Source organism: Thamnophis sirtalis, unplaced genomic scaffold (genome assembly GCF_051295495.1).
Source record: "Thamnophis sirtalis isolate CommonGarterSnake01/CBP01778 unplaced genomic scaffold, rThaSir2_p1.2 scaffold_3, whole genome shotgun sequence".
Lineage (NCBI taxonomy): Eukaryota > Metazoa > Chordata > Lepidosauria > Squamata > Natricidae > Thamnophis > Thamnophis sirtalis.
In genome coordinates this window covers 150,561,973-150,585,692 of record NW_028261383.1, presented here as the reverse complement: position 1 = coordinate 150,585,692, position 23,720 = coordinate 150,561,973, and the positions used below count along the sequence as shown (strand labels likewise).

The 23,720-nt window shown below is 43.6% G+C and overlaps 1 protein-coding gene across 3 annotated transcripts; it reads right to left on the bottom strand.

Moving 5' to 3' along the window:
• Positions 1-855: 855 nt before the first annotated feature.
• Positions 856-22,237, bottom strand: SLC39A5 (solute carrier family 39 member 5). 3 transcript variants are annotated; one of them, XM_014060701.2, is made up of 12 exons: positions 22,121-22,237; positions 17,379-17,552; positions 13,426-13,862; positions 11,323-11,545; positions 9,759-9,933; positions 7,754-7,923; positions 7,127-7,264; positions 6,199-6,274; positions 4,296-4,547; positions 3,908-3,988; positions 3,277-3,467; positions 856-1,816 (listed from the first exon to the last, which is right to left on the bottom strand). In XM_014060701.2, the coding sequence occupies exons 3-12, from the start codon at positions 13,845-13,847 to the stop codon at positions 1,664-1,666; spliced, it is 1,881 nt and encodes a 626-aa protein (XP_013916176.2). In that variant the 5' UTR covers positions 13,848-13,862; positions 17,379-17,552; positions 22,121-22,237; the 3' UTR covers positions 856-1,663. The 3 variants fall into 3 exon arrangements, with proteins under 3 accessions (XP_013916176.2, XP_013916175.2, XP_087566536.1); XM_014060700.2 differs by lacking the exon at positions 22,121-22,237 and having other exon boundaries at positions 17,379-17,636; XM_087710410.1 differs by lacking the exon at positions 22,121-22,237 and having other exon boundaries at positions 13,426-13,857; positions 17,379-17,636.
• Positions 22,238-23,720: the final 1,483 nt, after the last annotated feature.

Genomic DNA, 23,720 nt, shown 5'->3' with positions numbered 1-23,720 from the left:
AAGTCATTCCCCACCTCTCCTTTAGAATATGATGTCCTCCCAAACCGAAGACCATTAACAATGTTCTGGCTGTGGCTATCAGAAAAGTTTCCCCTCTCTAAAATGGGCCACTTGGATAGTCCTCCACTTGTACCTCAGCTGCTTTCTCCCATGTAGTTTGTTAGTTTGTTAGTTTTCCTTTATTTGTATGCCGTCCTTTTCCCTGGGGGGACTCAGGGCGGCTCACAATTCAGAAGGGTAGGGGGGCAAGACAAACATTATTCCAAACATAGAGACAATACAACATATTAAAAGAAGGCACAACAGTCACACAATTCGGGTGGGGTTAAAATCTTAACCCCAGGCCAGCCGGGACAGCCAGATCTTTAAAGCGGCGCGGAAAGATTGGAGGGTGGCGAGGGTCCGAATCTCCATGGGGAGTTCGTTCCAGAGGGTCGGAGCAGCCACCAAGAAGGCTCTCCTCCGGGTAGTTGCCAGTCTGCACTGGCTGGAAGATGGAATTCGGAGGAGGCCTAATCGATGCAATCAGATCGGTCTAGTGGAGGTAATTGGCAGTAGGCGGCCTCTCAAGTACAATGTATTATCTTTCATGCCTTTTGCAGTTATTTATTCCGACACTGCTGGCCCCTTCCTTGACATCTTAGAAGTCTTGTTCTTTACAATTTGTGCTGGAGACTTTGGAAGTTTCCCGATTTAAGAGATTGAGATTCTTCCCCGTTGCCTCCAGCAACCTTAACGCAGTGTATTATGAAGTGTCCCCCAGCAGAAACATTTATCAGATATTCTTATCGGTAGTGTCAAGGAATGCCGGTAGTGTCAAGGAATGCCACTGAAAAAATAAAACTGAAAGACAAGTTTCATCTGCCCTTTTAGCAAGGGCTTTTATTGCTTCTCCTGCTGGGACTTTCTTAGATTCCTTCAGAAGAGACATTAATGCAGGGTTGGTGTCCGAGCATCTTCCTGTTTCTGCCTCTTGTAGCTGGAAAAAGGTGGCCCTTATCTAGCTTCTCTGTTCTATATTTGTCCTATGCACACACCTACAGGAGTCCTCCCTTCTCATCACAGACAACTACTCTCAAGCTCCTCTTGGATGCTGCCTCAGGTTTAACTGGGTGTTTGTGTCTTTGAAGACCCAGATTTCTAACCTGGGATAACTGCTGCTTTTAAAACCTTTATTTAACCAAAATGCAGTAGGAACCATGAGTACCTGGTACCGTACTAGAACCAACCTAGAATAGGTACGGTTTTTAAAATAATTTTACATTATGTTAAAACAATACATTTAAATTAGCTCCATTCTCTCCTAAGACAACTTGCCCCCTCTTCCATTCAACAAAACATAATGGGTTTTCAGCATGCTAATTTTAGTGGCAACCTGCTTTATTTTTTAACGTCAAGCAGGCTGAATCAAGACATAAATTTTCATGGCACAAAGTTTTACTGCCACCATACTCATCAACACAGGATCGGGGCAGTCAGCAAAAGAGTTTGTCCCACTCTCCCAAACTTTCTTTTGTTCGCCTCTCCAACTTCCTTGGATTACTCAATTGCAGTAAAGGATTTTACAGCTGCCTTTTCAGCTCCAGGAAAGAAGACAGTCATAACTGACAATGGAGCCGGGAGTGCTTTTTGCCTTGCAGCTGGGAATTCCTTTTGAAATGCCCTACTCATTCATGCGGACACTGATGTGTTCTTCGAAGAGAGCAATGCAGAGCATAAGGCCACCTCCACTGAGAAATCCTAGGTTCTGGAGAAGGAAGTGTCTGCAGGATCTTTTTTTGCTGCTGGTAGAATGCCGCTGCAACATTTCGGGTAGCTAGAGAAAAACAACCAGCTGTTATCACCTTGGCAGCATTCAGAGTCTAGTACAAACTGACAGGATCTTTGCCCGTAAGAAGTCAGCCACAGCAAATGCAAAAACAAAACATTGAAATTTTGGGCTACTTGCATCCTTAAGCAATTTGGTACTGGGTGTTTTCCTCGTGGAAAACATTCATAGGGCCACTCATGCGCCAGGAGATTTTCAAGATGTTTTCTAAGGAAAGTGCCATGTAGGTTAGGAGGCATGTTTCTGAAATTTACCTGCAGTTTGGATTTTAGAGTCACAAGCCCTAATTCCTCACAGATGCCCTACATATCCTTTTAGATTTATTCTCATTCCCTATAATCTATAAAGGGTGGAAGGGGATGCAGTGGCTCAGTGGGTAAGACTCTGAGCTTGTTGATCAGAAGGTCAGCAGTTCAGTGGTTTGAATCCCTAGCACTGCATAATGGAGTGAGCTCCCGTTACTTGTCCCAGCTTCTGCCAACCTAGCAATTCAAAAGCATGTAAAAATACAAGTAGAAAAATAGGAACCACCTTTGGTGGGAAGGTAACAGTGTTCCGTGCACCTTCAACGTTTAATCATGCTGGCCACATGACCACAGAGACGTCTTTGGACAGCGGTGGCTCTTCAGCTTTGAAATGGAGATGAGCACCACCCCCTAGACCCGGAAACAACTAGCATGCATGTGCGGGGGGAATCTTTACCTTTACCTTTATAAAGGGAGGAACAATAAGAAGCAAATGTCTGAAGTTACAGATCTACCTTTCCTGTTCTATTACAAGCACCCAGATTCTGTTTTCTACCCAAAAGCTTTGGTAATCCACTTCTATAGTATTTGGGGGATAAGAGGAAACATTAATATTCCAAATAAATGGTTTAAAATCTCAGAGAGAAGATGCTGAATTCAGAGGGAAACTTGACCTCATATTTCCCCTTGAACCTCCCTTGATCTTGAAAAGCTACAGCAGATGAAAGTAGGTAGAAGTCAGCATCAGATGCACCAAGGATCAAAAAAATCCTCAAATTGTGCATGTCCCCTTCCCATTGCTTCATTGAGGCTAAACCTTTAGATTTGAAAAACATTTTAATCCCCCTGGAATTTGGACATCATTTTCTCTCTCCCAATTTAAGTATAGGATTGTTAGACTAAAACACCAATTTGTGCTTTCCATAAAGAAGGATAAGGAAGGAAGGCAATAAGTAAGAAGGAACATTTAACATTCTCTGGTCTCCAAGTGTCATTGTGATGGTTGGACTTGGAGTAGAGAGGCTTACAAAGTTCAGTGGGTGCACTTAAGCCCTCTGGTGCCAACCACTCTTTCTTCATTGCTACCATAAACGTAAAATTAGGGAAGACTTACGGATATACCCACCACTCAAGAAAAGTTCAGGTCAAAATAAATAAATTAAGACTTGTACCATACAGAGAGAAATGAAACATGGGCCTTACCATATCAACCAGAGCTACATAAAGAAAAACACCAGCTGTGATGGCAAAGATCCAGGGAGTGACTTGGGAAGTGCTCTGACTGACAATTGTCCCTAACGCCATGCCCCAATAAGCCAGGAAAGCAGACAGCAGGTTAAACAACAGCACCCATCGGAGTGGCATGCCCGCCCGGATTAGGACAGCACAGTCTCCTGCCAAAGAGAGAGAACGTTACGGCTACCTCAACTCCTCTAAAAGCCAGCAATGTCTAGGCATGAACCTGTCATGGCAGGGATGATTACCCTATTTCCCTGAGAATAAGACCTCCCCAAATAATAAGCCCAATCAGGCTTTTGAGTGCATGCGCTAAAATAAGCCTTCCCCTGAAAATAAGCCATCCCTGAAAATATTGCAACACAGCAGCAGCCATGAGGTGACCACGCTCGCCGCCTCCTGCACCTCAAAAATAATAAGACCTCTCCAAAAATAAGGCCAAGGACTTATTTCGGGGGTCAAAAGAAAATAAGTCCCCTGTCTTATTTTCGGGAAAACACGGTACTTTTACTTCCATGGTGCTTTGGGCCAGCTTGAAAACAAGACATGCAAAAAGATCGGATAACCCTGAAGCAGGATTATCCCCCTGTTCACTCACCCAGTTCATGGGGAAGTTCATGGCAGAGGACTGCCAACATAGTGCTTAAGCCACTGGAGAGTCCATCCGAGAAGGCAGCCCCTAGAGAAGAAGGACAGTGTAGCAAGGCATGTAAGTCAAAAAGAACCTACGTGGTGTAGCAGTGTGGGCTAGGAGGGAGAAGTTCTGGGTTCTAGGTCACCCTCAGCCATAGAAGTTCCCTGGCGACTGTGGGATGGCCACTTCCTCTCACCCCAGCCTCCCTCATACGGTTATGGAGGAGAGGAAAAGCAGGAAGAGGGAGTGCTAGGTATGCCACCTTAAGGTCCTGAGAAAAGGTTCTGCGAGAAGGAGATATTTTGCGTTTCTGTCGCAAGATGGGAGCAAGGCGTGCTTAGAAATCACTGACCTATTGCCAATCCATCTGTGAAATTGTGTACCCCATCCCCAAGGATAACCATCCAAGCGATGTCAGCTATCCCAGCCTTGAGAGTCCCAGCTGGGCTGTGGGAGTGACCATGGTGATCTATCTCTTCTCTTTGCTTCTCCAGGCTTGTCCTGTGATCTTCTGAGTTGCGAATTTGAATGGAGCAGTCTTGGACTTCGCCATATACATTTCCAGTGTCCTCTTCTGGCACTCTCAGACTCTGCAATTCAGCACCTGAAAAGTTTAGACCAAATTAAAAGAAAAAAAAAGAAGCTGTTTAACTTGCCTCTTTAACGTCTTAAGATCTTAGAACGTGTGACTGAGAGCCTAGGAAACTGAGAACATGCCAAACAATGCACATTCTCTAGAGCAAGGGGGTCAAAATCAAGGCCTGGGGGCCGAATCCAGCCAGTGGGGCACTTAGATCTGGCCCATAGGCTCACGTGGCCATCCCAATCTCTGTTTTCGCTTGGCAGAGGCCGTTGCAGCCAAAAACGTAGCTTGGGAGCCCATTTTCACTGGCAGAGCGCTCAGGCCGCCATTGGCACTCCTGAATAAAGGCACTTAAGTTTCAGGGAAACATGTTAGACCTTTGATCCACCTAGCAATCCATTAGGATCTAGAGAGACAGAGCAAAGACACAGGTCAGATTCTTGCCATTTTGCTGGTGAAGAACAGTATTCTCACTTGATTGTACTTGATGGCAATTGATCATTTTAGAGATTCTGGACTACAACAGATGCTGCCTGTCCTCTACCACTAGCTCCACTCTCTGGCCATCTTGTTTTATTTAAAACATTTATATGGTCACCCATCTTTCAGCCAACTCTGGGTGGCTCCCAATCAAAGATTAAAAAACACATTAAATGATTTTTAGAACTATAAACATAACCAGTTAAAACAGAAAACATTTTTTTTAAAATATGGCACCAATCTGTGTTAATGTGCTATCATCTAATCTTCTTCCAAAGCCTGGGGAAAATCCAGGTCTTTAAGACATTACAAAAGATTAAAAGGTGGAGGCCTGCCAAACCTCAGGTGGAAGGATGTTCCATAGGGCAAGGGTTGCCATGAAAAGTCATGCTTCCTAGTTCCCATTAGATGACAATATTTGAGGGAAGGAACCAATGGACTGTGCCCATACTATTTGACCTGGTAGATGGATAAATGTCCTTAGGGAAAGGCAATACCGTAGGTCGTCTGGTCCTGTGCCATATTCAGTACTTCTATCTACCGAATTAAAATGGCCCTTCACAATTATGGGATGCATTCTATAATAATCTCTGATCATTTGTGGAATACAGAAAACATATTAGTGTCTTTGTGTTACAAAATCATTTTTGTTTCTTCTCTCAGTTCTAAATATATTTATTGCTGTTCCTTGCTCTATGTCTTTGAATTCACAGATTCGCTTCTAAAAACCTCCTCAAACCTAACTATTTATTTATTTGGCTTTTTGTTTATCAAATTTATTTACTGCCCATCTCACAATTTAGGCAACTTTATCTAAAACTAAGAGCTTCTTGTCAGGTACATGATGTCAGCTAGATACAAAACTGAATCACAATTCCGAAGGGACAACTAGTAACAGTGCTTATGCTAGATACTGATTGCTGAGACAATTTTCAGCTATCTATCCAATAGCTGGACAGAAGGAAGAAAGAGGTCTTAGAAAAGACCTTCCACTCAAATACATATTTTTATATATTTAAAATGCATTTATTCAAGTGGGCTCAAAGTTTTATAATCATTGAACCATGGCACATAAATTCATTTGAAACCAGATTTCTAGGAGACACACATCTTCCCTGCTAAAATAGAATGTAAAGCATACCAAAATACTAATATGGATTTGAAGTACTGTACTAAGTAATTCACAACTCACTATGCAATGTCCTCTCTGTGTCATTCTCATCCACCTTAGTAGACGATTGCTCAGGTTGCTTTCCAGCAGTACGTTTCTGTCCAGTAAAAGCAAAACTTTTTTTAAAAGCATGTTGAGATTTGAACCCCATCCTAATGATGCCAGAGGATAGTCTCCTTGTAGTGGAGGCCAGAAGTATAACATGCCCATAGTTCAGAGATGTATTTTCTCGTTCTAGGTCGGTGATGGCTAACTTTTTTGTCATCGCGTGCCAAAAGCACGCATGTATGTGAGAGCATGCGCCCGCACCCATAATGCAATGTGCATGTGACACTCACCGCTCCCTGCGCATGTGTGTGTGACCTCCATGTGACCCCCCCCTCGCTCCCCACGCATGTGTGTGTGACCCTCCCCGCACCCCATTTTGGGCCTAGGAGGCCTCCCTGCAGCCTCCTGGGACCAAAAATGGGCCATGGGGAGGGGGAGGCACCTCACCTTCCTTGCACCCTGTTTTAGGCCTAGTAGGCTTCCCTGCAGCTTCCTGGGACTACAAACAGGCTACAGGGGTGCCGCCCCCCCATGCTGCCCTCGGCCCCACACATGTACATATCTCCCCACTGCCCCCATACATGTGCGTGCATCTCCCACATGCACTCCGCCCCCTACACATGCATGGCAGAGACCCAAAAATCAGCTGGGCGACAGGAGGTGCGCACATATGTGTGGTGGAGCTGAGTTGGGGCAACGGCTTGTGTGCCCACAGAGAGGGCTCTGTATACCATCTGTGGCATGCATGCCATAGGTTTGCCATCATGGTTCTAGGGGAAACCTTAGCATATATGACATTTTTGCTTGTTTGACTTGGATTAGGCATATGAATATGATATATTTGAATATATATGAATCTTTTCCTGCCCTGAGGAGTGTTATAATCCAGTGCACCTCTTACCCACTTTGCACGAATTTGGTTGAGGGTTCCCATGAGATTCTCAGTGAGGAAGAGAAAGTAAATGCCTCCTAGGACACTTAGACCCTTCAGAATGCCATCTTCTTCTGAGGACAGCAAGCCGTGGGAGCTCACTTGTGCCTGAATGAAAACAATTGTTCTGAGCAGAGAAATCAAGAATTCAGAACAGGGATTAATCCTGTTAAACCACCTTAAAATAGGACTGGAAAGATCTGAGCAAAAATCCCCACATTTGTTCTTCATGGAAACATGACAGGAGTTCAGCTCTACTGTTTGGTTCTGGCATCACTTTGATCCTAATCACCTGGGAGCAAGTCCCACTGAGTTTAACAATAGCATTAATGATGGGAAATTCTGTTGTCAAGAAAACAACTAAAAGAGAGGCAAACCAGCAAGTCCCAAGGAGTATTCACTGAGTTGAAATATAGGAGATACTTCATTAAAAACAACGGGATGAAAGAGGACAAGATATTGATGAGAATGATGTGAAGAGGACAGAAACCCAACATCTTAGGTGGGCTTCCCTGTATGAGGTTGAGATGGTTGGATGGTACCCACTTACCTGTGGACAATTGTACCCCAAATGGAAGAAAGAGAGGTGGTACATACATGTGGCCAGAGGTGCAGCAAAGCATCCCCACACAATGTCCCCACAGCCAACGCCACCAGAAAAGTCAGGAGGAACTGGAAGATTTCTCCACTGAGTAGGGGCACCAAGATGATGGCCAGTGCTGAGGGCAAGCTGGTCAGGGTGATAGCCAAAAATCCCCAACCCAGGCCTGTGGAAAGCATAGAGAATGACAAGAATAAGAAACACAGCTCTAAAACTAGCATGTTACACATAATTGTGACCCTATTAGCTACACTTCCCTGGGATGCAAGGACTAGAATACTTTCTCTCTACAGATTACAAGTGATAGTTTCTTCACAAGAGAGAAGTGAAGGCACAAGTAATTACCTGTATTTTTTGAAGTATAAGACATACTCCCCCCCCCAAAAAAGTGGGTGAAATTTCAGTGCGCCTTATAGACCGAATATGGACCCATTTTTTGCCTCCTGAACCTTCTTTGCATCACATTTTTGCCCTCCCCAGCCCCCAGAAGCACTCTGCAGCCCAAAACTGGGCACATTTGTGGCGAAAATGGGATGCGTGGAAGGTTCAGGAGGCCAAAAATGGGCCTGGTTTTGGCCTGTAGTGCTTCTGGGGGCCAGCAACAACAAACATGATGTGCAGAAGCCGAAAACTATTTTTTTCCCTTGTTGTCTTCCTCTAAGTCTTCTAGTCCAGTGCGTCTCATAGTCTGAAAAATGCGGTAAATATCTTCTTAAAATAACTCCTTGAAAATAGGTTGGAGGCCAAGGATGTTGGGAAAAAGCCAGTTTGGTGAAAGAAAAGTTGAATCAAGAAGTAATGAATAAAGACTTGGACAAATGGAGACTTGAGTATGATTTTGGGAGACGTTTTCTCTTAAGGATTTTCTGAGGAACAATTTGAGTGGCCTTGAAGGGAGGGTGTGGAATATTGTTTTACCTATTTTAAATAAGTATGCAGCAGTGGGGGCTTCCCAAAGAAATTGGAGTTATTTACAAGACTAGAGAAAACGGTAAAAAAAGAAGAAGGAAAGAACTGAAAGCTGAAAGGAAGCCATGCTGAATGACGGAGGGAATTGTGGCCTGGGAAAAGGGAGGGGTAAAAAAGCAGAGCACAAACTAACATTACTACTGCATTTATATAGCAATAAATTGAACCTTCTGCAATGTCTACCCTGTGTTCAAATTTATAATATATTACTCATTTTGTTTATTTTTCTAACAAAATATACTCTCTTGAGAAGGTTGTGTGACCACCCCGTGACGTGCCCCCTCCCACAGCACCCAATTTACGATTTGCCCCACCCAGAATCTTCAGCTACTCCTTTTGATAAATTAAGGGTAGAAGTGGAAATAGGAAACCAACTGCAACCTCACACATTTCCTCAAACTACAAACAACAATAATAAACATCCTGCCTCAAAATTCACATCATTGATTGAGCCACCCACAATGAATGTCCCAACTTGGGTGTCTTCAAGGCTGGGCCTGGAAACATTTTGCTTCTCCCACCCCTCCTACTTCCCTTTCAAGCTGTACAGGTAGTCCTTGACTTAGGACAAGAACTGAGCCCCAAAATTCTGTTGCTAAGCGAGACATTTGCTGAGTGAATTTTGCCCTATTTTACTGCCTTTCATGCCACAGTTGTTAAGCGAATCACTGCATTTGTTAAATTAGTGACACGGTTGTTCAAGTGAATCTGGCTTCCCCATTGACTTTGCTTGTCAGAAGGATGGAAAAGGTGATCGCGTGACCTTGGGACACAGCAACGGTCAAGCACCTGAATGTTGATCATGTGATCATGGGGGTGCTGGAACAGTCCTAAGTGTGAAAACAGTCATGTCACTTTTTTCAGTGCCGTTGTAAATTTGAACTGAACTGTTATAAGTTGAGGACTACCAGTAAAATGGAGGGGGACAGTTTTGACCATGTCTCCTCCCGTGACATCACTAACTCCGCCTCTTGCTTCTCATCCAGGCCAACCTCACTGGAGACGTGATTTGAGAAGGGCGGAAGGGCTTACCAATCCAGAGGGAATTCCCGGCCGTGTCGAAAGTCACATCGTCTAAGTGCTGGATGCAAACACGGCTATCAATCTGGTAGAGCAGGGCTGGGCACAGCAGGGTGAACTGTTCTGGAGTGATTTTGGAAACGGTATTCATGCCAAAATTGACAAGTAGCTGAGACACATTGAGGCACTGGAGAGAGAAGAAGAACCCAGAAGGCTGTTTATTGTGAGTAATGAGTAAATGAGTAATGGGACTAAAATGGTCTTGTGGCCCTTCTCCAACCAGGACAAAACACACTTCCACTACAATTATCCATTATCCAATTTTTTGTTTACGGGGGAGATACTCCTGAGCAGAGGGGGAAAAAAACCATTGCCCAGCTTGGGAGGGGAATTACAGTAACAGAAATAGTGTGGGAAATCAGAAATATGTTGTGCTTTCTCTGGGAGCTACAGAAAAACTCAGCATTCCTGAAAAGCAGAGGTAGGATTCTACGCCAGTTGTGCAACATTGTGTTTTGTACGTGAGTGTGGTGGTGTCTGTATGTGACTATAAGGATGGGCACATAGCTGTTTTTATAGGATGGCTTTTGAAAACAGATGTCTGGTTGCATTGGTGTGACTAGTCCCTTCTAGCCATCTATTTTGGGGGATAGCTGGTGATAACCAAGTTTCTGTCAATCATTAGCTTGAAGACCAGATGCAGCCTGAAGGTCATGTATAGGTTACCATCAGAAGTGGTATTCAGCAGGTTCTGATCAGTTCTGGAGAACCACTAGTGGACATTTTGAGTAGTTTGGAGAACCAGTAAATTCCACCTCTGACCCCACCCCCACCTATTCTCTGCCTCCTGAGTCCCAGCTATCGGGAGGAAATGGGGATTTTGCAGTATCCTTCCTTTGGAGTGGGGAGGGAATGGAGATTTTACAGTATCCTTCATTTGGAATGGGGAGGGAATGGAGATTTTACAGTATCCTTCCCCTGGAGTGGGGATGGAATGGAGATTTTACAGTATCCTTTCCCTGGAGTGGGGAGAGAACAGAGATTTTACAGTATCCTTCGCCTGGAGCAGGGAGGGAACAGAGATTTTACAGTATTCTTCCCCTGGAGTGGGGAGGGAATGGAGATTTTACAGTATCCTTCCCCTGGAGTGGGGAGGGAATGGGGATTTTGCAATAACCTTCCCCTGGAGTGGGGAGGGAATGGGGATTTTGCAGTAACCTTCCTTTAGAGTGGGGAGGGAATGGAGATTTCACAGTATCCTTCCCCTGCAATGCCCACCAAGCCACCCGCACCAAGCCATGCCCATAGAACTGGTAGTAAAAAAAATTGAATCCCACCACTGGCTACCATCCATAAGTGTTGAGCTGTGAGTGCCCCATTTCAAGCACATATATGAGTTCTTTCCAAATGGAACATGGGCCCAGTATAACAAAGAATCTTGACTAATTTTCTATCTTTCAGTCTATAAAATACAACTTGTAATCTCCCCACTCCCACCAACACTTATCCCTTAAAGCATAATTGCTTCCCTGCCAGCCCAAGATGGTGAGTATACTTGCTGCTCTCCAATTCTTACATCTTCATGCAGGTGATTGAAGACAGAATGATCCAAGGCAATGACTCCCTCCAGAAAGTTCAGCTTTGAATGTCCATGGGGAGACATTAAAATTTTCCCCTCTTTCTCCTTGTCAGATTTCCCTCGGCCTTGCCCAAAGCTGGGCTTGAGGACATGGCTGACCTCATGGATGGTAGGAGAAACCGGGGTATGGCGTTCAGGATCCAGCGGAGAGAATCCTGGGCTGAAGGACACGTGAAATCATCACCAACTCAACAGGGAAAGATTTCACTGAAAGGTTAAGAAAGCTTTCTGATACTGTAAGGCTAACTAAATCTCCCTGAAGGTAATCAGAAGAAGAAAAATGAACTAAGAGAAATAGAACTAAAACACACAAAGCTGCAGGTTTGAAGATAATTATTATTTTCAATGTATACCTCACTTTCATTCCTGGAGTTTATCATGATGTACATAGCTCTCCCTCCTTCTGTTCTTCCCCACAACTATCCTGTGGGGCAGTTTGGACTAAGAGTTAGCAAATGTCTGTGGCTAACAGACATTAGAGATTTCCTAGTCGAAAGCAGAATCAGTGCATTGCATTCCTTTCATGACATTTCTTAATTATTATTATAAAATCTAACCAAATAATACATATGTGGTCCTTGTTTAGACTGCTGTACAGCGGCTTTGGCAGTTACAAGAGTGGTGAAAATATAACCTTGTGACCAGTTCTCTCCTTCACAGACTATAGAGGTCTGTAAAGCCAAAAAAACCACTGAAGTAAGATCATAAGCATGGTAGCAGTTTTGTTTAGTGACTGCATTGCTTAATGACTGAGTTGCTAACTCCAGTTGTGGTTGCTAAATGAGGACTACCTCTATCTTTTCTGAATTTATCTCTTTCCCCCCAATGTAATGTTAGCCCAAATTGTTTGAATCAATGGCTGACAGAGGAGCTGCTGTTTCACTTCCTTTTTCTCTTGCAGTGGTTGAAGCAGGCCTATTACTATTGCTGCTCTCGGCTTCTTGAAAGACAAGAAATATTTCAACAGCCCCATTTCAGCAGGTTGCCTGGTTCAGCAAGATCAGAATGCTGATGCTAGCAATATGTTTATTTTGCTTGGGCTTAGAAGCTGTGCAAGATGTTAGCTGCCGATCAAGAACACAAACAAACACTATGCTTTAATTAATTCATTCTTCAATGGAAATATGCGCTGGCAATTTCCCATTGTGTACAGACGAAAGGATCTTTCCCTTACGCTGTCGGAATCAGGATGGCTGATTTGTCACAGACCTCGCTTGGCACTTGCCAGGTTGGGTCTCTGCCCCACCTGATTTTAACATGTTATCCAGATTCTTTCCTTGAGAATAAATAAAGCAGCGGGAAATAAAGAACCAACCCTTAGCACCAGCTTGATTTATCTCTGGGCGCCACAGAGGTATTCTTAGCAAACAAACAAGGTCCAGATGCTTTGTTTGGAAGTACATCCAACCTGCCCAGAACAACAAGGCAAAATTCCAGGGGTGGGCGTTCAAAAAATTTAGCAAGGGATTCTCTGCCCGGTTGCTGGGTGGGTGTGGCAATGGTGGACGTGGCCTAGTCGGCCACCTGCACCATGGCTGGGAGGGGGCGTTTTTGCCCTCCCTGGGTTCTGGAGGTTTTTCTCGAGCCTCCAGGAAGGTGAAAACTACCTCCCTGGGCTTTTGAGGCCCTCTGGAGAAGGCGCTCTTTCTAAATGTCTGGTAGGCCTGTTTGTGCCCTCCCCGAGACACTGCACACGCCCCCTGCACTTACCTGCCTCCAAAATGGGCCGCATGGTGACTCCTGGGAGGGGCAGGATGGGCGGGGCCAGATAGGAGTGGGATTCGGGGGTTCTCCGAACTGCACAGAATCTTAGCTAGAGGTTCTCCTGAACCCCTGCAAACCCCCAGCAGCCCACCCCTGCCTGAAATCCTCTGGAAAGGCTACGGGGGGAGGGAAAGAACCCTCCCATTTACTTTCCAACAAATGGATTTTTGGGGACTGCCCATGCTAACTTGGAAAGGTATTTTATCAATGGACAAGCCCTCCCCAGTGCAGCCATTTTTGCCCGCTAGATGTTTCCAATCTTTAAAATGGTCCCACCTGGTGGTGGTGACAGTCTCCACTTGAGTCTTGGCCCCGTGCTCTGTCTTGCTGATGTGATCCAGTGCCGAGTGGGAGTGCAGGTGCTTGTTCTCCTGCACCTCAAGGATGTCCAGATGGGAGACATGACCGTGTCCCAGTTCCTCGTGTTCAATCTCCACCACCTGCACCTTCCCCAGCCCCAGGCTTAGCAGGAGGCGGGTCAGGCCCTCGAAGGACAAAGTGCCGTTCTCACCATACTGCCGAAACAATTGCTGCAGGTAGTAACCATGCTCTTGGGTGGCGTCTTCCAGCGGAGGCCCAGCAACTTCGCTAGCCAGCAAGTCATGCGGCTCACCCTGGGCAAAACGGCATATGGCCTGCAGGGAGAGCCAAGCCACGCAGAATCTGGCCAGAGGGGATCTCAGAATCCGCTGGTCCATCAACAGGGGCCTGCACTGAAAGAGAAAAAAAAAACTCTGAACCCTGAGGGAGAATCAGTCTTAGAGCTGTGGCATTTATCCACAGATCTTAATAGATTAGCAGAGTTAGAAGGGACCTTGTAGGTCATCTAGTCCAACCCCCTGCCCAAGCAGGAGACCCTACACCATTTGTGGCAAATGGCAGTCCAATCTCTTCTTAAAAGCTTCCAGTTGAAATCTTAAAATCTCTTCTTGAAGGCAACTTCTGTTCCATTGGTTGATTGTTCTCAGTGTCAGAAAAATTATTGTTATCTCTAGGTTGAATCTCTCCTTGGTGAGTTTCCGTCCATTATTCCTTGTCTGTCCTTCAGGTGCTTTGGAAAATAGCTTGACCCCCCCCCTCCTCTCTGTGGAAGCCCCTCAAATATTGGAACACAGCTATCATGTCTCCCCTGGTCCTTCTTCTCACTAGACTAGACATGCCCAGTTTCTGTAACCGTATGTTTTAATCTCCAGTCTCCTAATCATGCTGTTCGCTCTTCTCTGCACTTTATCTAGTGTCTCAACATCTTTTTTATAGAGACCAAAATTGGATGCAGTACTCTGGGTGTGGTCTTACTAAGGCTAATAGGGTTTCATAAGAAACAGATGGCTATTTGTAGAGAAATCCTTGCCATGACGGGTTAAGAAGAAAACTTGCAAGAGGACCTACATCCTGTCCTCTTCTCAACCAGTGCAGTAGGAGAGACCTTCTCAGCATTTGTTCTGGACAGGATTCTTGAAGGATCTCAAAGGCTTTGGGCTTGCACAACGAACGTTTCAATTATTTCCTCAAAGTTCATATCCATTTTTGCTTGTAACTAAATCTTGATAATTATTTGTCTATTTTACACGTTTCTATGCTGCCACAATCAAAAAAGCTCTCCAAGGCTCCATATGGAAAATACAGGTAGTCATCGACTTATAACAATAATCGAGCCCAACATTTCTGCTGCTAAGTGAAACATTTGTTAAGTGAATTTTGCCATATTTTACACTCTTTCTTGCCACAGTTGTTAAATTAATCACCGCAGTTGCTATGTTAGTAACACAATTGTTAAGTGAATCTGATTTCCCCAGAAGTGGGTTCCTACCAGTTTGGACCGGTTCGGCCAAGTAGGTAGTAACTCAGCCGGCCACACCCACGAACCGGTTCTATCGGCAGCACCTATAGCAGCGCCATCTTGTTTTTTGCTTCAGCGCATGCACAGAAGCAATTTTTTACTATTGTGCATGTGCGGGCAGCACGCATCAAGTAAGCGCGTGCCTGAAGCGCATGACTGAGCAAACCAGCAGTAACAGAACATGGAACCCACCTCTGGATTTTCTCATTGACTTTGCTTGTCAAAATGTCACAAAACATGGACACGTGACCCTGGAACACTGCAACCATCATAAATATGAGTCAGATGCCAAGCGTCCAAATTTTGATCACATGACCATGAAGATGTTGCATTGGTCATAAGTGTGAAAAGAGGCCGTAACTCATTTTTTTCACTGCCGTCGTAACTTTGAATGGTCACTAAATGAACTGTTGCAAATCGAGGGCTATCTGTGTGACGATGAAGATAAAGGATTCCCTTGTGCAGTCATTTCTGATTTAAAAGGGGGTGCTCATCTCCGTTTCCTACCGAGGGAGTGAGGATTGTCCGAAGACATTTCTGTCATCATGTGGCCAGCATAACTATACACCGAGGTGCACAGAACGCTGTTACCTTCCCACTGAAATGGTACCTATTTATTTACTCAGATTTGCATGCTTTTGAACTGCTAGGTGGGCAGGAGCTGGGGGCAAGTGATGGGAAGATGATTTGAAAGTATCCTGGTGCTAAGCCATGAAGGATTTCATAAGTTAAAACTAGCCTGATATTGGATCTAGAATTGTCTTCAAGCAAAGATATTTTTTTTGTTACATATCTTAACTTCTTTTATTATCAAAGTGTTGTTGTGACCCCCCCCACCTTTTACATCTTCTATTATGCATAGTACACTTTGCATCATATTTCCATTTTACATTTCAGTCATCTTATTTTTATTCCATATACTCCCACTTAATTTTTAATTTTTTCTTAATATATAGACAATATCATTATTTGCCTCTCAAAATTAATCAAATTTAACATATCATTTCCATCTATTATTCTGTTTTACTATTGATAACACATATCCTCAAGTTTAATTTTATATAATAAACATTTCATTTAAGTAGTTATCCACAAGTAATCTATATTACAGATAAAAAAATCTAGTTTACTCTATATCCCTGACATTGTATTGAATATATATTGTTGGCTATATTTATTAAATTTCATTCTATTCTACTAATAAATCCTTTTCTTTCTTTCCTCCTTTCAACTATTTTCTCTTAGTCTCTCAGGAACTTCATTTCTGTTGTCTTCTCTTCTCTCCACCCATTTGCCTAGTTTTTTTCTTTTTCTTGATCTTAAAATTCCTGTATTTTCCCTTTCCAATCTTTTTTCTCCTTTTTAATTTTGTTGTTTTAGTATCTCTCCCCAATTCTCCCTCCCCTTCTTTCCCTATTGATCCCACCTTTGCTATTTCCCTTTTTTTGGGCCACTTCCCCCTTCTCTCCTTTGGGTATATAACTGTAAATCCCAGTATAATCATCTTTTTTTTCTTTTTCAATCTCTTTTTGAATTGTCAAGTAATGCAGAGTCTGGTGTAAGGTGTTCCTAATATTTGCATATAATATTCCTAATGTAGCACTACACTGAGAATTTTAGAAATGTATATTCATTATTATTTATTTATTAAATTTATGTGCCGCCTCTCACAGAGTGACTCTACATCACTACCCTGACCTGATTTCTCTAACTTTAAATTAAAAATCCAATTTCCTTTGATCTGATTTGGGGGGTGTCACCAATTCAACCGGCTCAGACTTGAACCTCTCTGCCTCTTTTTGATTAATATACAAAATTAATGACTAATTTACAGAATTCAAGTTTTGAATTTTGAAAGGAGGATATAGCCAATCAATAAAGTAACTTATTCAATTAGACAAGAGAACAGGGTAAAAATAGTGTTTTGCTTCTTTAATCCCCCTGCCCAAAACCACATATCTTCAAAGTGGTCATATGAGCTGACCTATATTTACACGTGTCTGATATTTAGTCAACCTGCAACCATAGAGTTTTCCTCCCCACAAGGTCATGTTTATGAAAGTTGATTTAATACATCTCAATGGGATTCCCTTCGCAGACCAGGTTAAGCAAAAATGAAACTACAATCATATGGCTTGGTGCAGTATAAGAAGCCGTACATTGGATTGCGAAGTCAAAGAGGAGGTAAAGACTGATTTTTAAATGGAGACCTTTTCCTCGTGCATCAATTTCTTGGCTACAATTTTAACCAAAATAAGTAAGGGGACAGTACTTTGTACAATCCTTTGTGATCTAGAGATTTCATGAGTCTTCTAGCAAACAGCTACAAAGTTGTACAAGCAAACATAAAAACACCAAAGCAAACATTTAAAGAAGGTAATCAAAGTACCTGACCCTTTCACGATGCCCAGGCTAGGATAAAATTTGGAATTGCTGACCAGCCTTCGACTGTTTTGAATATCTTGAGTAATGGAGATCCAGATGAGATGCTTGTAGATAATTGCACGTCTTGGTTGGTGCCTGCTTCTTCCGGCTGCCTTGAGCACCAAGTCAAACAGCAACCCTAGAGCAAATAATAATATCTGATTTTAAGAGACAGAGGCAGGTATCAGACCTTTTAATTGGAGCAATTTTGCTTTCGTCTGGGTTTGGATCTGCCTGATGGATGGGTGGACTATTTTGGAGCAGAGTAGGTGGGCCTGCATTGGCCCCTCCTTCTGTAAAAACAACAGGTGGGAACTGGGGGCATTAGAGGATTTTTGGACTTTCCCCAGAAATGTAGAGAGATAAGTAGGAACCAATACCTTATTTGTGGATCTGGCACTGACAAGGAGTGGGAAAAGAATTGAGCAATCAGTCAAAATGTAAATATGCATCTCTGTCCATGTGTGCAGCTACCCTTTCAGTTTTTCCAACAGATACAGGGCTCTCTGACCATTAGGGAAAATGGCTTTGCTCCAGCCAATGGATCCCAGATGTGTTAATTCTGGGCCACTGTTCCAGAGAGGCTGTATGTCTGTAGCCCACAGGACTTTATGTGGTAGATAGCAGGCTAGAAAAATGAGGTAGCCAGCTTTATTCATTTCCAAAGGCAGTTCATATAAAATAAATGTGGATGGCTGTTTGTATGACAGCCAATTGTGGCTGAGTCTGTTTTATATATATCCCCCTTTTCAATTGCAAAGAGAAACTACCTGTTTGATTAAAGAGTGATAGGATTAAGGGGCGGGGGTGAAATTCAGCAGGTTTTGAGTAGTTCGGAGAACTGGTAAATACCACCTCTGGCTGGCCCCATCCCCATCTATTCTCTGCCTCCCGAGTCCCAGCTGATCTGGGAGGAACTGGAGATTTTGCAGTATCCTTCCCCCAGGAGTGGGGAGTTTTTCTCAACCTCAGCAGCCTTAATATGTATGGACTTCAACTCCCAGCAAACATCAGACATCTTAAAATTGCAGTGATTGAGAAACGCTGCTTTAAGGCATGGAAATTACTTCCCAATAAACTATTGGTAATTTGCAGTTCTCATTATGCCTAGGGACATTATCCCTTAGTACAGTGGTTCCCAAACTTGGCAACTTTAAGACTTGTGGACTCTGCTGGCTGGAGAATTCTGGGAGTTGAAGTCCACAAGTCTTAAAGTTGCCAAGTTTGGGAAGCACTCCCTTAGTAGATGGATAAAGAAAATGATGGGAGTTGTAGTCCAAAATTCTTTGGAGGGCTGCAAGTTCCTTCCGTTCTAAGGTGTCTGTTCCATGGAGCCAAACAATAACTTTCAAAGTGGGAGGGGGGGGATATTGTTTGTTTCTAGTCTTGCAAGCCACTAATTGATTTATCTGGAGGAGTTAATGGTTCATCTGCAACCCAGCAGGCCACTCAAAAAAAATTCAGATAGCTCTGTTTGTGGCCAAACAGGATGTATTAAAGGTCAGTTTTTATTTGCATAAGTATGTTTTTATAAAAGGCTTGGGAACAAGCAGATTTGTTTCTTCTATTTGTTTGGCAACATTTGTCCTCCTGTTGTGATATTTCTAGCATTCCGGCAACAGTGGAAATAAAAGTTTCCAATTGAAGTGATATCAAGATTTTGTTGGGAGCCTGCTTCAGGGTATTATTATACTCATTTAAACATATAATGCTGCAATAAAACAGCTCAACGCAGAGGGATCTCCAGGTGGAACTGACTATTGTATTGAAACTTAACCATTTATCAAACATTAAGCTAAATTAAAATAAATATTTTATAGCATATTAGCCAGATTAAAATTCATATATTTTTGTGTGTAGGGAAGATTAAAAAGCAGCTGGCAACTCCTAGCCTGCAGGTGCCAGTTCTTAACAATTGTCACATTGAATGTGAATCTTTAAAAAGGAAAGTAACAGCTGTTGGGAACACAGAGTAACTATTAGGAAGTTTTTTGCAGGTCTCTTAGAACAAATAAGGGATGTGGTGGCTCAGTGGCTAAGACACTGAGCTTGTAGATTAGAGAGGTTGGCAGTTGGAATCCCTAGCGCCGCATAACAGAGTGAGCTCCTGTTACTTGTCCCAGCTTCTGCCAACCTAGCAGTTTGAAAGCATGTAAAAATGCAAGTAGAAAAATAGGGACCACCTTTGGTGGGAAGGTAACAGCATTCTGTGTGCCTTCTGTGTTTAGTTGTGCCAGCCACATGACCACAGAGAGGTCTTCGGACAGCGCTGGTTCTTCGGCTTTGAAACAGAGATGAGCACTGCCCCCTAGAGTTGGGAATGACTAACACATATGTGCAAGGGGAACTTTTACCTTTACCTTTATCTTTTCTGGACCTGTTCCAGGCTGTTTTCAGGCTGTTTTTTGGGCTGTTTTCAGGCTGTTTTGTGGATTATTTTTGGGGCCATTTTTGGACCCCCAAATAACCTGAAAACAGTCCAAAAAGCAGCCCAAAACAGCATACATGAGCTGGCCAGCTGGTCTTTGGGTTTCCAGCACTCGGGTGTGCACATATGCAGAGGCATGCACATGTGTTCCGGTTTGGGCACTCAGTGCAAAAAAGGTTTGCCATTACCAATATAGTACCTTCAATTTCCTAATGGTAAGAGCAGATCAGCAATGGAAGAATAACAGAAGTAGAGGGATTTTAGAGATCTTCTAGTTCAATCCCTTGCTCAAGCAGGATCCCTATACCATTTCAGGTAAATGGTTGTCCAATCTCTTCTTAAAAACCTCCAGTGTTGGAGCACCCACAACTTCTGGAGGCAAGTCGTTCTACTGATTAATTGTTCTAACTATCAGGAAATTTCTCCTTAGTTCTAGGTTGCTTATCCCCTAGATTAGTTTCCATCCACTGCTTCTTGTCCTGTCTTCAGGTGCTTTGGAGAATAGGTTGACTTCCTTATGACAGCCCCTTAGATATTGGAACACTGCTATCATATCACCCCTAGTCTTTCTTTTCATTACACTAGACATATACCCATTTCCTGTAACAGGTCTTCATTGTTTTAGCCTTCAGTCCACCTTTGGGAAGCTTTAAGATAATAAGGAAGTTAAGAAACTGCAAGGACAGACTTTGTGACTTCTGGGTTCTGCTTCTTCCCAAATAGCTAACTAGATGCCTTTTTGGACACAGGAAGGCAGGACTTTTGTTTGTGATGCTGCATGAGCGATTTACACATGCAGATCTTTGTGCCCCTTGTAGCAAAAGTGGCATCTAGGGATCTAGGTACCCTCAGTCAGAAAATTTGGAGCAATAAAGCCACATGCATATTCATTTTACTTCAACATTGGATTGGACTGGAATAGAATAGAGCCATGATGGCGAACCTATGGCACACGTGCCACAGGTGGCACGCGGAGCCATTTTTAAGGGCATGCAAGGTGTTGTCCTCTTAGTTGGCCAGCGCGCATGCACGCACTGGCCAGCTGAGTTCGACCTACTTTTGAGGCTGTTTTTCGCCCTCTGGAGGCTTCCTTGAAACCTCTGGATGGTGAAAATCAATTGTACGAGCAAACCGGAACTCCATTCCCGAACTTCCGGTTTGCTCGTAGGACCATTTTTCCAGAGCTTTCAGGGAAGCCTCCTGAAGGCTCCAGAGGCGAAAAATGGACCTATAGAGCAGTGTTTTTCAACCACTGTGCCGTGGAACACTAGTGTGCCGTGACATAGTGTAAGGTGTGCCGTGGGAGAATTACTTTATATATAGTCAATATAGGCACAGTTAAAAAAATTTAACATTTTCTAATGGTGGTGTGCCTCGTGATTTTTTTCATGAAAAAAGTGTGCCTTTGCACAAAAAAGGTTGAAAAACACTGCTATAGAGAAACCAGAAGTCACCATTCTCAAACTTCTGGATTCCCCGTAGGTCCATTTTTCGCCCACTGGAGGCTTCAGGGAAGCTCCTGAGGCCTTTGGAGGGCATCCGGGGTGCGGGGGGAGGCTGTTTCCCAGGCTATAGAACCTCTGAAGCCTGGGGGGGGGGGGCAAAAAAACCGTGGGGGCACTGGTCACGAGTGCATGACTGCAGAGGGGGGGGGTTGCGTGCATAGTATTATGGGTGTGGCACGCCTGCATACGACCCCCTTGTGCTCCCCCCTGCTTTTGGCACAGGAGCCAAAAAAGGTTCTCTGTCAGTGGAACAGAGAAAATGAATAGAGTAGAGTAGAGTAGAATAGGGAAAATGAATAGAATAGAATAGAAAATAGAATAGAGTAGAATAGAATTTATTGACCAAGTGTGATTAAATCTACAAGAAATTTGCCTTTGATGCAGAAGCTTTGATGCTGTACATGTATAACAACAGAGTAATAATAATCATAATAATGATGACAATAAGAGGGTAAGAGGTAACAGGTGCTGCAGGAAATAATGAAAAATGAGGGTTGGGGGAAACATAAATGCCTTCACGGCAAGTCTTCTGATAAAAGCTCAATGGAAGCAGAGAACATGGGTCTTCCATGAGATCCTTAGGAGTTGTCAATCCTGATATGTTCAGGGTGGAACAAACCTGTCTAGAGCTTCTACCTATCCAATGCAGAACATCTTGTACATGGAAGAGAAAACCCAGGACCCTCAACTAGATTCTTAAGGGATTATCCCTCATCAATGGGTCCCAGAGAAAGAACACTATCTACAGTAGGCAGACATGCTCGTGAGAGTTACCTTAGAAGTTTCAGCCTCCGAGAGTGGCAGAAGCTCTTGCTTCCAGGGATTGAAGGTCTGCCTGTCAGTCTGTCTATCTGTCTGACACCAGGAAGGGATAAAGGGCACTCTGGCTCTGCCCAAACGCTGCTCAATGACCTGGGAGTGGTAATGTGGAGGCAGGCAGGTGAGGAGAAGTGGGGAGGAGCTTGGAAATCAAGAGGTTACCTGGCTCTTGATAGCTACAGAGGAGATAATAAACATATTGGGTTGCAAGATTTTTATCTCAATTTTTTTTTCTCCTCCTACATTAAAGCAACCAATCGTGGGTTAAAATATCCTGAGCACAAAACGGAATACAAAATGATGGCCACCTTCTTCCTACCTCAAAGGATGTTGAAAGCAGGGCAACATGATGAGGAATTAACACACCCTTAATATACATTCAGCATTTTCACTCCTGACTTGAAGCCAAAGGCAGTTTAGTAGCAAACCTACCAGCCCAGGTTTGTTAATGGCATTGGTCTCAGGAACAAGGAACGTCTGACTCTCCAAATCAGAGGGGGTACTCAGCAGGTTCTGACCAGTTCTGGAGAACCGGTAGTGGACATTTTGAGTAGTTTGGAGAACCGGTAGATACCACCTCTGTCTGGCCCTGCCCCCATCTATTCTCTGCCTCCTGAGTCCCAGCTGATCAGGAGGGAATGGGGATTTTGCAGTAACCTTCCCCTGCCACGCCCACCAAGCCATGCCCACAAAGCCACTCCCACAAAGCCACACCATGCTCACTAAGCCATGACCACAGAACAGGTAGTAAAAAAAAAATTCCCACCACTGCTCCAAATGTTTGACAGAAGTTCTAGCCATTGATGTCTGCACTAGTCGCAATTATGGCAAAATGAGGAAATGTGCGTTGTGGTGTCCCCCCAAAAGCCCCAACCTGCTATACTTGCGTTGCAATGACACATGCAAGTACACAAGGAGCAGAGTTTGTGTTATGCCATTGCAAACATGTTATGTTAACTGCTTGAGGGACACAAGGAAAGCCGCTTAGTTCCTTCTGGAAGGCCACATACCATAGATACATAAAGACAGATTGTCCCAGCTTAGCTGCTCAGCTGGGTGGGTCTTGCTTTTATAAAGACAGGAATTGTTTATAATATCTTGTTATATACGCTCACTTTTAAATATATATGCAGATCTATCTTTCTGTTTCCTTCTGAGGTAAGCAGCACTGGGCAAAGAGCAGAAAAAAGGAAGTGGTTGGCAAAAGAAATTGAAGATAAGAGATTAAAGAAAAAGAAATGTCTAGTTTAATGAAAAGAAGGACTAGGTGAGACAAAATAGCAGTCTTCCAATATCTCAGGGGTTGCCACAAAGAAGAGGGAGTCAAGTTATTCTCCAAGGCACTTGAGGGTAGAACAAGAAGCAATGGGTGGAAACTAATCAAGGAGAGAAGCAACTTTCCTGACAGTTAGAACAATTAATCAGTGGAACAATTTACTTCCAGAAGTTGTGAATGCCCCAACACTGGAAGCCTTTAAGAAAATGTTGGATAGCCATTTCTCTGGAACGGTATAGGGTTTCCTGCCTAGGCAAGGGGTTGGACTAGAAGACCTCC

Coding starts and splice junctions, on each gene's coding strand:
- SLC39A5 (XM_014060701.2), bottom strand. CDS start 13,847: ATGGACCAGCGGATTCTGAGATCCCCTCTGGCCAGATTCTGCGTGGCT. Junction 3,989..4,295: donor CACAGATGGATTGGCAATAG/GTCAGTGATTTC, acceptor CTTCTTCTCTAG/GGGCTGCCTTCTCGGATGGA. Junction 3,468..3,907: donor TGAACTTCCCCATGAACTGG/GTGAGTGAACAG, acceptor TCTCTTTGGCAG/GAGACTGTGCTGTCCTAATC.